This window comes from Dama dama, chromosome 19 (genome assembly GCF_033118175.1).
Source record: "Dama dama isolate Ldn47 chromosome 19, ASM3311817v1, whole genome shotgun sequence".
Lineage (NCBI taxonomy): Eukaryota > Metazoa > Chordata > Mammalia > Artiodactyla > Cervidae > Dama > Dama dama.
Genome location: NC_083699.1, coordinates 40,400,793 through 40,414,480, shown reverse-complemented (window position 1 = coordinate 40,414,480; position 13,688 = coordinate 40,400,793). Strand labels below are relative to the sequence as shown.

At 38.7% G+C, this 13,688-nt stretch overlaps 1 protein-coding gene across 13 annotated transcripts in view; it reads right to left on the bottom strand.

Annotated features, from left to right (window-relative positions):
* LPP (LIM domain containing preferred translocation partner in lipoma) overlaps positions 1-13,688 on the bottom strand; it is a 723,640-nt gene that overhangs the window by 373,664 nt on the left and 336,288 nt on the right. For all 13 annotated transcript variants that reach the window (XM_061166808.1, XM_061166817.1, XM_061166813.1 and 10 more), the window contains one exon: positions 8,309-8,431. In XM_061166808.1, the coding sequence (XP_061022791.1) occupies positions 8,309-8,431 (123 nt within the window). The remainder of the gene's footprint in view (positions 1-8,308; positions 8,432-13,688) is intronic.

The window sequence follows — 13,688 nt, the reverse complement described above, 5'->3', positions numbered from 1 at the left end:
ACCACCAAAATAGATATTTAAACAGTGGGAGATAAGGAAAGAAATAAGGAAAGCAGTCCTGACAAGAAAGCTCTTCAATTTTGCAAATGTGATGTGTGCTTCTGCATGGACATAGAGCTAATTATTTCCACTAAGATCGTGTTATAAAATGGAGAAGCTCAACAGGCAGCTTTGTGAGCTTCTTTTTAAACCAATGTCTAGATGGAGTGACTCAGTGTAATGTAACACAATCATCTCTGAGCCAAGGTCTTGCAAACAAATCACAGCTAACGTCGACCCCAGGGACCGTGGCCAGGACACCAGAGAAGGCTTCCTCTTCCTAGGCTCCAGTAGAGCTGGCTTCTCCTGGGTACTTCACAGCACAGCTGCCTTGCTTCCCTTCCTCCTATTTCCCTGCTGGGAGCTAAGCCACGTCACACACTCAGAGCACACTCTTACACTGGGGCAAGTCAAATTGGCATTTTGGGGCAGAAGTTTTGGAGAGGTGCAACCCAAGGGAGATCTTCAACATAAAGTTCCACATGAAAATGTTATATTTTCTTGGCACACAAAACAAAGTTGAAAAGCTAACTTTATTATGCTTGTCACATAAGACACAAACATCAGCTTCTTTAAAAGGAGGAGGTATAAATGTTATTGAGATGCAATTATATACGATCTAAAAATTAATTGCCAGTCATCAAAATCATGGCATGCATCTCTGAGTCAGCTAACCACTCCTCCACCCCCACTTCATTGTTACTTAACAGTTGAGGTTTCCTGGCAGGTACAGACTAATTCAAAATACCCCATATCTACTAAATATGGGCACTGCAAAGAATTAGATCCTCTTTTCTTTTAAAATGGTATTTTTGCCCCTATTACTTTACTGGACTCCATTTGGCATCTTACATATGAGGTTTCCACTATATTTTAACTTTGACCATAGCTTTCAAAGAAAGCAATTAGTAAGCAGACATTACAGATACATGGACAAATCAGGTTTTGTTTGTTTGTTTGTTTGTTTGTTTTCAGCAAATTTTGCTCTTATTGTTTAGTCGCTAAGTCCTGTCTGACTCTTTGAGATCCCATGGACTGTAGCCCACCAGGCTCCTCTGTCCATGGGATTTCTCAGGCAAGAATACTGGTGTAGGTTGCCATTTCCTTCTAGAGGGGCTCTTCCCCACCCAGTGATCAAACCCATGTCTCCTGCTTAGCAGGTTGATTTTTTACCACTGAGCCACCAGGGAAGCCCAATCGAATCATGCTATGCATCTAATGTTTTTCACAAAGGAATATGGGAAGAGGAAAATGACACTATCCATATCTCTTCTCTTTTTCAACAGTATAAGACCAAGTTCCTATCTCCATTTCCAAGAAGCCAAACAAAGCAACACCCAAGTCTTATTCTGCAGGAATATTCCCCATCTTAGCACACAGTATCAGCATGTCGCAGCTCTCATCTCCCAGTAGCCTACATGTTTGGGTTGCAACAAATAGTATAGAATATTAAAATTTTAATTATTAATTTCCCCTGCAGCTGCTCATGGCTTTTGCAAGCTAGAACAAGGAGCACAAGAGAATAGAAGATCCATGGTATATAAGACTCCACCCTGATGACAGTGCCAGCAAGCCCTCAAGCTACATGAATTACAAATAAAAAGCCTTCCATGCAACACAGACACACCTGAAATAATTTCTCAGGTTGCCTCATAAATTATTGCTCTATGAAAGGAATGCAGTGTGGGAACACTGGGATTGCAACTCAAGATATGTTCATGTGACCAAACAGCAAGTATGTTCTCAGCTTCCAAACAGACTAAGAAATTGTAATAATTTTAAAATGTTTTAAATAAGAAAGATAAACATATCATTGATAGAATAGCAGCATTCAGGAAAGACAAACCCCAAACCCTCAAAGACCTGAAGTTACAAGCAAGCTCCTAACACAAGCTAAGTATCTGAAAACGAAACAGGAAGGATTAGCACTTCCCTGGCAGTCCAGTAGTTCAGTTCAATAAGTTCAGTTGCTCAGTTGTGCCCACCTCTCTGCGAGCCATGGACTGTAGCATGCCAGGCTTCCCTGTCCATCACCAACTCCAAGAGCTTGCTCAAACTCATGTCCATTCCCTTCTCCTCCTGCCCTCAATCTTTCCCGGCATCAGGGTCTTTTCCAATGAGTCTATTCTTCATATCAGGTGGCCAAAGTATTGGAGCTTCAGCATCAGTCCTTCCAATGAATATTCAGGACTGATTTCCTTTAGGACTGACTGGTTTCATCTCCTTCCAGACCAAAGGACTCTCAAGAGTCTTCTCCAACATTCCAGTTCAAAAGCATCAATTACTTGGTGCTCAGCTTTCTTTATTGTCCATATCTCACATTCATACATGACTGCTGGTAAAACCATAACTTTGATGAGACAGACCTTTGTCAGCAAAGCAATGTCTCTGCTTTTTAATATGCTGTCTAGGTTGGTCATAACTTTTCTTCCAAGAAGCAAGTGTCTTTTGAGTTCTTGGCTACAGTCACCATCTGGACTGATTTTGGAGCCCAAGAAAATTAAGCCTGTCACTGTTATCATTGTTTTTCTATCTATTTGCCATGGAGTGATGGGACCACCATAAGGGTGGTGTCTTCTGTGTATCTGAGGCTATTGATATTTCTCCCGTCAGTCTTGAGTCCAGTTTGTGCTTCATCCAGCCCAGCATTCCACATGATGTACTCTGCATATAAATAAGCAGGGAGACAATATACAGCCTTGACATACTCCTTTCCCAATCTGGAACCAGTCTATTGTTCCATGTCTGGTTCTAACTGTTGCTTCTTGACTTGCATATAGATTTCTCAGGAGGCAGGTAAGGTGGTCTGGTAGTCTCATCTCTTAAAGAATTTTCCACAGATTTGCTGTTATCGACAGTAGTGGTCCAGTAGTTAAGACTTTGCCTTCCAATGCAGTGCATGTTTGACCCCTGGTCCAGTAGGTAAGATTCTATACACCTCAGGGCCAAAAACTCAAAATATAAAACAGAAGCAACACTGTAATAAATTCAGTAGACTTTAAAAATGGTCCACTTCCAAAGAAAAAAAAAAAAGAAAGAAAAGAAAAATGGGAAAGACTCAAAGTCAGTATCTTATTTCTTGGGACTACAACAATATGGTTTCTCTGCAAAAGAGGAAAACTGTAGTTACTATGGCCATATTAGAAATATAGAAAAGGAAGCTCAGACTGGTGATGTGAACAATTCACACAACTGGAGCTCTTTTTACAGAGGCGATCACAGAGAATTGAGAAGACGGTGCTCTTCTTATTGGCAAGCTTGGGAACCTAGGTTTCAAACTAGGTCCAATCCTATCCTTGTCCCTGGAATTGCTCCAAAATTTTTCATACTATCCTAAATAAAGACAGAGAAATTGTATTTGACCAATTCCAAAGAAACTTGATTCAAAAATACTAAATCTTTAGTTACAATTAGTATAAAATATCTGAAAGTTCCTCCAAGTTACCTAGGTACCAGGGCCTGCCCTACCCAACTCAGTGCAGGGAAGAAAAGTCAGCTTTGTACCAGGAATTGGAAAACCAGCACTCTAGGCATGTTTTTGCCAAGCGAGGGGAAAGGAAATCATAAGTCCATGGATTTATCCTTTGTATTCTAAGAAATCAAGAGAATTTCAAGGTGACCCTATGTATACTTCCCAGGAGTTTAATCTGTGCTTTTACTAACAGCAGAATGCTAGATGGGTGGGGTCTAGATTCATACTAATTCAAAGAAAATATACTGTCTTAAGTATTCAATTTACCTTTAAGTTATGTCTTATTTTGTTTACTCCTTCATGTTTCCAAGCCATGTTTTAGAAGAAGTGCCACAAAAGGGAGCCATTTTAGAACAGACTTATTGAAATACTAAAGGGAACCAGTATGTCCCTTGGTTGCTCTTAGTATCCACAGGTAACCATTACCTCTTGGTTCAGGAAAAAGAAATAAACAAACAAACAAACACTGATTCTACCTCTAATGAGCCTCATTGAGCAATATTCTTTCTCTCTCCAGATGAAACCTAGAGTTTGGCTAAATGACCTCTAAACTATGATATTCTAAGATCATACTGAGTCTGCAATTCAACCCACAGCCATCTCAGAACTTCTCACATCTGTTCTTCTAAAACTACTCCCTAACACACACATTTTATCATGATTAGAAATTTTAGTACTAAACACTATGGTAGTTTCATCACATTACTCTGTGCAATGGCCGGCACATATGTGTTAATACATTTTTACATCTTCTGTAAAAGTTCAAAAGGTGTTACCCTTAAATCCACTCTAACCAGAAATATCGTTGCTACCCACTCCCCAAATTTCTCCTTTTACTGTAAGAGTTCTTGGATATCAAGAAGGCTACTTAGGTATTAATTAGAGCATGGGATTCCATCTGCTGTTCCCTTTGTACTTTACATACCCCATGTCATAAATGAACTACTTTAGTCTTCCAAAAAGGCGTTCATTCTCTTCCAACATCCCATGACTTACACATTTCTGTTATTCCCTTATTTGAGTTCCATGTCCTTCCCAAATATGCAGCCAAAAGAACTCAAATTCTACTTGCTCGGGGTAGTCCTCCCTGACACTTCCCTAGAGAAGTATAAAATATAAAGTTGATATTCCTATTTTTGATTTCCCAACAATTTCAACATCCAGTGAGTCACACAATAACTTCAAGTAGCATATCCAACAAGCTCTTCTTTTGTGCCCCTCTGAACTGTTTATGCATTTGTTGCTTCTGTAAGACCAGGAATTCCTCTAGAGCAAGAAAATGTGGATTCTAACTTCTATATTTCCAATGCCTAACCCACAATGGGATCTCTAAAATGTTAGTTGAATGAATGAAAATGTGGAATGAAGCATATTTCCCAAAGAAAAATATGGATAAAAAAGTGAATAGAAATAAAGTTGGGAAATATGACAGTAGAAATTGCTCCTTTGGTAAAAGGAAGAAAATGCCCCCATAAAATCTATTTTCAGATATTTTCAGAGTTGTTAAGTAAATAGAGCAACTTTGGACCTCTTACTGTACAAACATTTTACCTATATGATCATTTTATCCTTTATCCATGAGTTAATGCAGCCTTGCAAAAGTGATTCAGGAAAGGTGGGTTCAGTAACACACACAACACATGACTGAATAATGAAAAATCACAGACCTATTAGCCTACTTTAAGTTGTCAGTGATTTAACAGGTTTTGCAATTAGCTTGGATCAAAAATGGAAACGTCAAAGTTGGCCATTAACAGTCTACATTTTGAGGACTGTTCAAGTACGTTTTGATTGCAACACAACACAGTCTACTGAAGACACCATCTTCTCCTGGCACATATTTTTAATATTCTAAGTGTGTGATTATTGTTCTCACAGTATATAATTATGTTAACTAATAAATACTAACGTATCTAATTCAGCTCCACCAGAGTAAAGATAATTCAGAAGAATGAGCTGTTTCTCCCACTTAACTTTTGCTTTCCTAAATTAGAATAATGAAGTTAGAATGGATTGCTCTTTAACTTCTGAATGGAACAGACAGATGAAAAGTGGAATTCTCAACCTGCTCTACCTGAGTTATCATTAATAACTTTTTTTTAATTTTTAACTTTCATACAGTTTTTAAAGGTAACTTTCCATTTACAGTTATTACAAAATATAAGCTATATTTCCTGTGTTGTACAGCATATCCTTGAGCGTATTTCATAACCAATAGCTTGTATCTTGCACTCTAGAAAGATGCAAGAGGATGGGCCCAGGTCTCAGAAATGTTCTCTAGCTAGCCTTGCTTACTCCTGAGTTTCTAAATGTTGTTTGATGTTAAGCATGTTTCCAATTCCACTCAAGCCCACTTTACACAATGGCAAGGCCACTGACTTTGCCACTGGACTCATCCATTTTGTGCATAAATACATATATATGCCTTCTCTCCTTTTTTAAAAGGATTTTTGCTTAATCTTGTTCTTTCCTCCTAAATTCTCATACCCTAATATATACTGGGAAGATTCAGATTAGAGGTTTTTCTTAACATAGCCTACATTCTTTAAGACTGTCTACACATGCCTCCAACTCACCTCCACATTTTTATGGGTTTATTCAGCAGCCACATTTTTGTTTGCACAATCTCACCGTGCAGAGAAACTCATAATCACTGATATTTGAACAGTGCTTTACTGATTATAAAGCACTTTCACATCTCTCCACACTAGAGTGAAACATAGGTAACTCTGAAATATAGATGCTGTGCTTATTTTGTGGATGAGGAAACTAAGACTTAGTAGGTAAGTGGCTTGTCTGAGGAAACATGACTATAATGTGAGTATAGCCAGACCTTGAAATTAGACCTGTGTTTGATTTTCAAGTTCTAGATCATATTGAGACTTTTCTCTGAATGTTTTTCTTTTTATGAAAAAGCCATACTCAAGGGACACTGATCAATCACCTGAGAAACAGTGTCTTATTTCCTTTGTTCCTTCTCCAGGATGAACTGTAGATTTTCTCCGCTTGGAAACCTTCAACTATCCCCCCTTATTTATAAGAAAAGCCAAAATCTTCATCTGGCACTCAAATATGTCCGTGGGCTGTAAGCAGGAGACCTTCCAGGCTTGTAGTCCACTTGAAGCTTTCAATGGCCTTGTCTGCAACCACTAGGCAGCTTGCAGTTCTCTGAATGCAGCCTGGACCTTCCCTCCTTGGGGCTCAGGTACTCTCCCCTCTCGCCTCCAACATCATCACCCCTCCATCCCTCAGCAGAACATGTGAGTCATTGGAATAACCTTTGCAGATGTTGCCACCTTTAAAAGAATATTTCAGTCTTTTCCTTGCTCTTCGATGTATCTGCCACTGTTGAATTTATTATGGGTTTCTGAGAGAGGACCACTTGGTCCTATTTTTCTCCCTTTTAACCAACCTCTTTCCTTCTTCTAACAGTTCCCCCGCAAAGCCCACAGCAGGTGCCACCTGTCTGCAGCTCAGCACGTGTTTATAGAAACAAAGTGCATTTGCACAACCGACAGGCCAAGTGGAGCCAAGAACGATGACAGCTAAGGAAGAACGAGGCACTAGGGCGCGCGGCTTGTGCCCCACATAACTGACAGTCCCGTTGTATGTCTAGGAAAGGCAGCTGGAGCAGGTCTAAAGAGGAAAGCACCTTACGCAGGACTGTACTGAAATGACTGCCAGCGGAGAAGCAGGACTGGTTTTTTATTTGTGAAAGGAATCACTGTGAATACTGGAGCTGGTATTGGAGAGCTGGAGTGCTGAAGGTCTAGCAAACATCACACAGAGATGAGCCACACAGTGACAAGAGTTCCGGGCCAAGGTCTGCATGAAGAGCACTGCTGGCTGTTTTAGGAGGGCTCAGAAGCCCTGAAATTGATTTACCATTAATTTCTCGAGACTGGAGAGAGGCAAGGCACGACCACTAGCAGTGCAAGGTCAGCTTCCGAAATGCAGATAATAAATAAACATGAAGAAAAATAGCCACCCTCCAAAGGAAGCCAGGGGATGCAAAGAAGAACTAATAACAAGACACCACTTGCATTGGGAAAAAAAAAAAATGGAGGTTCAAGAGGGAGGGGACATATGTATACCTATGGTTGATTCATGTTGATGTTTGACAGAAAACAACAAATTCTGTAAAGCAATTATCCTTCAGTTAAAAAAAATAGATTAAAAAGAAAAATACATTAAGTGCTGACACCAAATGCTAGTACAACTGGGGAGAAATTGATATATTCAAACTATTGGTACTAACATAAGCTATTCAGTATTCATGGAAAGAAAAGTAAGAAGTAGTCATAATCCCCAATGTAGAAATCCCACTCTAAAGATTTCAAGTTATATAAATAGCTCCAAAGAAAATATATACGAACATGTCCTAAGCAGCATTACTTACAACTGAAAAAGGAAGGCATCTCAGTTTATTTGATGTAAGGAATTTCTTAGAAAAAATGTAGTTCTCACCCTGACTTTAACACAGCCATGCTAAACCATATCTCTGAAGATTCTACCAACATACAACAAAATATCCACCGAGGCAAAGCCAGAAAAGGAGTAGGGCAATGGCATAAGACGCTTTAACTTATAAATGGGTAGGATGCTCTGGTGTTATTTTAGAGAAAATACTAATCAAATCAGTTAAAGAAATTTCTGTTGACTGACACATGTTGATATTAAAAAAGATAGACCATTGACTCTGAGAAAATCAAAAAAGAAAGAAGGGCTGTAAGAAGCAGCTTGTTCTTTCAGGTAATTGCAGATTATCTGTGGCTAATAGTCACAGCTAGCTCTTACCTGCGGGGGCCGAGGCTTGTAAGGGGAACTGCACTCCAGGTCAGCCAAGATGCTAGTCAGAGAGTCAATCTCAGCATCCAGGCTGGAGCGTCTCTCCTCAAGGGTCTTGCCTCCAGGATTTCCCTGTGAGAAGTAACATATTTACATTAAAAGTGGAAATTTCCGGTTTCCATCCATTTCAGTCTGGGTTCAAATTTCCCAGTACAATGTGACTTTGCCCAAGCTTTTTACCACTTCATATATTTAGCTTTTATAAAATTTTTGAGGTAGGCTGGAGTGTTATCCCTCTTTGACAAATAAGACAACTGGAATGTATGAGAAGATTTTCCCAAAGTCACACTCTTATTTAGAGGATATTTTCTCTGATGCATATGCAACTTAAAGGAAGTAACTGTCTCCATACCTGCACTCAAGGAGTAGATCCAGCCGGAGAGGTGATACAAATTCTGTGTTCAGAAACCACAGTATAGCACTTCCCTGTTGGTGTAGTGGTTAAGAATCTGCCTGCCAATGCGGGGGACACAGGTTCAACCCCTGATCCAGGAAGATCCCACATGCCACAGGGCAACTAAGCCCATGGCCCACAAGCTTGCATGCCCTAGAGCCCATGCTCAACAAGAGAAGCCACTGCGGTGAGAAGCCTGAGCACCACCACAACAGTGAGTAGCCCCAGCTTGCCACAACTGGAGAGTAGCCCCTGTTCGCCTCAATGAGAGAATGCCTACTTACAGCAACAAAGACCCAGCACAGCCAAAAACTTTTTGAAAAGAGAAGAGAAGAAACCACTGTATAAAAGGATGGGATTTTAGTTGAAGCAGGAAAAGGCAAGGAGAGACTTCAAGTCCAGAAAGACGAATAAGTGAGGGATCAGTGGATGAGGTGTGTCTGTGTCCGAGAGAGAAGGCAAGCCCGAAGAGATATCCCTAAATGATGAACTAGAGTAAGACTGCCCAGGGTGTAGCCGAGGGGCTGGAGAAGCAGCATGTGGCAGTGACCAGTGATTATGAAGCACGGGACCTATGAATTTCATGTCAATGCTCCATGGTAGCAGGAGCACTCACTGCTGCTCGCATTCAGAATCCACGTGAAGTGAGCAGAGGCAGTGACACCACCATAAAGGCCTGAATAGGAAGTGGGAACAGCTTGGGAAAAACAAGAAGTCTGCCTAGAGTTTAAGGCACAGAAATAAAGAGTGAAATACAAAGGAAATAAAAGGGTAGCCCTAGGATTTGGAAACAGGGTGAGCTGAAATAATCTTTTAAGATAATGATGTAATAATGATCATAGACATGTGATGGGAATGTCTCTTAAGACTCCATCGAGAAATCAAAGTGAATGTGCAGTAAGGCCCATTAGGAATGAAATAATGAGAAGCTAGTGTAATTGAATCAACTCTACAGAACTTGTCTAAGGAAGTTAAATATCAGTATAGTGTCTTGAAGTGTTTAGAAGAAAAAGCCAAGAAACCACAGAGTATCCTCAGCAACAACAAAAATTAGGGTGTCCTGACAAGCTCGTGTTTAAATCTTATAATTATCTAAGTAAATTTATCTTTATGAATCTGATACAATGACAGCATAATGGTATTTCCTATTAAGACCACTAGTTTCTTTTCTCCTAGTAGCTTGCCCCCCAAACCATCTTCCCTGAGTCCTTAAACTTAGTTAATTCTCTGCATAAAACAGCTCAAATGAGATCTAGTGTATTAGTCAGTTTCTCGTGAATTTAGCCAGCAAGAGTTAATCCTTCAGGACCTGATCTATCTGTTTAGATCAGATCTATCTCCAGCTGTTTATGTCATCTTTGATTTTGTTCGTTAGTGTCTTATAATTTTCTGTGTACAGTTCTTTTGTATCCTTGGGTAAGTTTATTCCTAGATATTTTATTCTTTTTGTTGCAATGGTGAATGAGATTGATTCCTTAATTTCTCTTTCTGATTTTTCATTGTTAGTATATAGAAATGCAAGTGATTTCTGTGTGTTGATTTTATATCCTGCAACTTTGCTAAATTCACTGATTAGCTCTAGTAATTCTCTGATACTATTTTTAGGGTTTTCTATGTACAGTATCATGTCATCTGCAAACAGTGAGAGCTTCACTTCTTCTTTCCTGATCTGGATTCCTTTTATTTCTTTTTCTTCTCTAATGGTTGTAGCTAGGGCTTCCAGAACTATGCTGAATAACAGTGGTGAAAGTGGACACCCTTGTCTTGTTCCTGATCTTAGGGGGAATGCTTTTCAATTTTTCACCATTGAGAATAATGTTAGATGTAGGCTTATCACATATAGCCTTTACTACATTGAGTTCGATTCCTTCTATGCCCATTTTTTTTTTAAGTTTCAAGCATAAATGTGTGCTGAATTTTGTCAAAGCCTTTTTCTGAATCTATTGAGATTATCAATATGGTTTTTATCTTTCAATTTGTTAATATAGTGTATCACATTGACTGATTTCTGTATATTGAAGAATCCTTGCATCCCTAGAATAAACCCAACTTGATCATGGTGTATGAGCTTTTTGATGTGCTGCTGAATTCTGTTTGCTAAAATTTTGTTGAGGATTTTTGCATCTATGTTCATCAGTGATACTGGCCTGTAGTTTTCTTTTTCTGCATCATCTTTGTCTGGTTTTGGTATCAGGGTGATGGTGGCCTCATAGAATGAGTTTGGAAGTGTTCCTTCCTCTGTAAATTTTTGAAAGAGTTTTAGAAGGACAGGCATTAGCTCTTCTCTAAATGTTTGATAGAATTCTCCTGTGAAGCCATCTGGTCCTGGGCTTTTGTTTTTTGGAAGATTTTTGATGACAACTCCAATTTCAGTGCTTGTTACTGGGTTGTTCATAATTTCTATTTTTTCCTGGCTCAGTTTTGGAAGGTTGAACTTTTCTAAGAATCTGTCCATTTCTTTCAGGTTATCCATTTAATTGCCATATAGTTGTTCATAATAGTCTCTTATAATCCTTTGTATTTCTGCATTGGCTGTTGTAAACTCTCATTTTTCATTTCTCATTTTGTTCATTTGATTCTTCTCTCTTTTTTCTTCATGAGTCTGGCTAAAGGCTTGTCAATTTTATCTTCTCAAAAAACCAGCTTTTAGTTTTTACTATTTTAGTTTTTTACTGTTGTTTCTTTCATTCCTTTTTCATTTATTTCTGCTCGAATCTTTATGATTTCTTTTCTTCTACTAATTTTGGGGATTTTTTGTTCTTCTTCTTACAGTTGTTTTAAGTGTAAAGTTAGGTTGTCTATTCAATGTTTTTCTTGTTTCTTGAGGTAGGACTCTATTGCTATTAAATTTTCCTCTTAGAACTGCTTTTGCTTCATCCCATAGGTTTTGAGTTGTCATGTTTTCATTGCCATTTGTTTCTAGAAATTTCTTGATTTCCCTTTGAGTTCTTCAGGAACCTGTTGTTTATTTAGAAATACATTGTTTAATCTCCATTTGTTTGTGTTTCTTACAGTTTTTTTCTTGTAATTGATATCTAGTCTCATAGGTTTGTGGTCAGAGAAGATGCTTGATATGATTTCAATTTTCTTAAATTTACTGAGGTTTGATTTGTGACCCAAGATGTGGTCTATCCTAGAGAATATTCCATGTGCACTTGAGAAGAAGGTGTATGTATTCTTCTAAATTTGGATGGAATGTCCTGAAGATATCAATGACATCCATCTCATCCAATGTATCATTTAAGGCTTATGTTTCCTTAATAATTTTCTGTTTTGATGATCTGTCCATTAGTGTGAATGGGGTGTTAAAGTCTTCTACTATTATTGTGTTACTGTCAATTTCTCTTTTTATGTCTGTTAGTGTTTATCCTATGTATTGAGGTGCTCCAATGAAGGGTGCATAGATATTTACAATTGCTATGTCTTCCTCTTGGATTGATCCCTTGATCATTATGCAGTGTCCTCCCTTATCTCTTATAATCTTCTTTATTTTAAGATCTATTTTGTCTGATATGAGGATTGCTACTCCAGCTTTCTTTTGCTTCCCATTTGCATGGAATATATTATTCCATCCTCTCACTTTCAGAGTCTTTAGGTTTGAAGTGGGTTAGTTATAGACAGCATACATATGGGTCTTGTTTGCCAGTCTGTGTCTTTTCACTGGAACATTTAATCCATTCATATTTAAAGTAATTATTGATATACATATTCCTATTGCCATTTTCTTAATCGTTTGGGGTTGATTTTGTAGATCTTTTTTTTTCTTTTGCATTTCTTGACTATATAAGTCCCTTTCGGACATGACTGAGTGACTCACAACAACAACAACATTTGTTGTAAAGCTGGTTTGCTGGTACTGAATCCTCTTAACTTTTGCTTTTCTGAAAAGCTTTTTATTTCTCCATCAATTTTGAATGAGATCCTTGCTGGGTACAGTAATATAGGGTGTAGATTTTTTCCTTTTCAGAATTTTAAATTTATCGTGCCATTCCCTTCTGACCTGCACAGTTTTTGCTGAAAGATCAGCTGTTAAATGTATGGGATTTCCCTTGTATGTTACTTGTTGCTTTTCCCTTGCTGCTTTTAATATTCTTTCTTTGTGTTTAGTCTTTGCTAGTTTGATTAGTATGTGTCTGGGCATGTTTCTCGTTGGGTTTATCCCATATGGGAAACTTTTCACCTCTTGGACTTGATTGACTATTTCCTTTTTCATGATGGGGAAATTTTCAACTATAATCTCTTCAAAAATTTTCTCATACTAACTATGGGCACTTTTTAATCAGATAATCTAAAACAACCTTTTAATCATCTTCTCTTTCTGGATATATTTGTATGATACCTCTGAAAGTAGTGTTAGTTGCTCAGTTATGAACAACTCACTGTGACCCCATGGACTGTAACCACTGTCCATGGACTTCTCCAGACAAGAATTCTGGAGTGGGTAGCCATTCCCTTCTCCAGGGGATCTTCCAAACCCAGGATTGAACCTGGGTCTCTTTCATTACAGGTAGATTATTTACCATCTGAGCCACTAGGGAAGCCCCATGACCCCTCTATCTGTTTTGCTTACATTTCTCATAATATCTATCTATCACCATCTAACATTAACTTTTATGCATGTTTGTCTTGTGCTTTCCCAGATAGCTCAATGGGCAAGAAATCTGCTTGCAATGCAAGAGACACAGGAGATGTGGGTTTGATCCCTGGTTCAGGGAAATTTCCTGGGAAAGGAAATGGCAACCCACTTCAGTATTCTTGCCTGAAAGCTCCCATGGGCAAAGGGACCTGGCGGGTTACAGACCAAAGGGTCACAAAGAGTCTATCATCAGTCTCCCCAGGATAATGTACACTTCATGAGCACAAGGAATTCTGTTTCCCTCCTCATCACTTCTCCAGAATCTTGCTCAGGGTCTGATCCATATATGTGTTCAATAA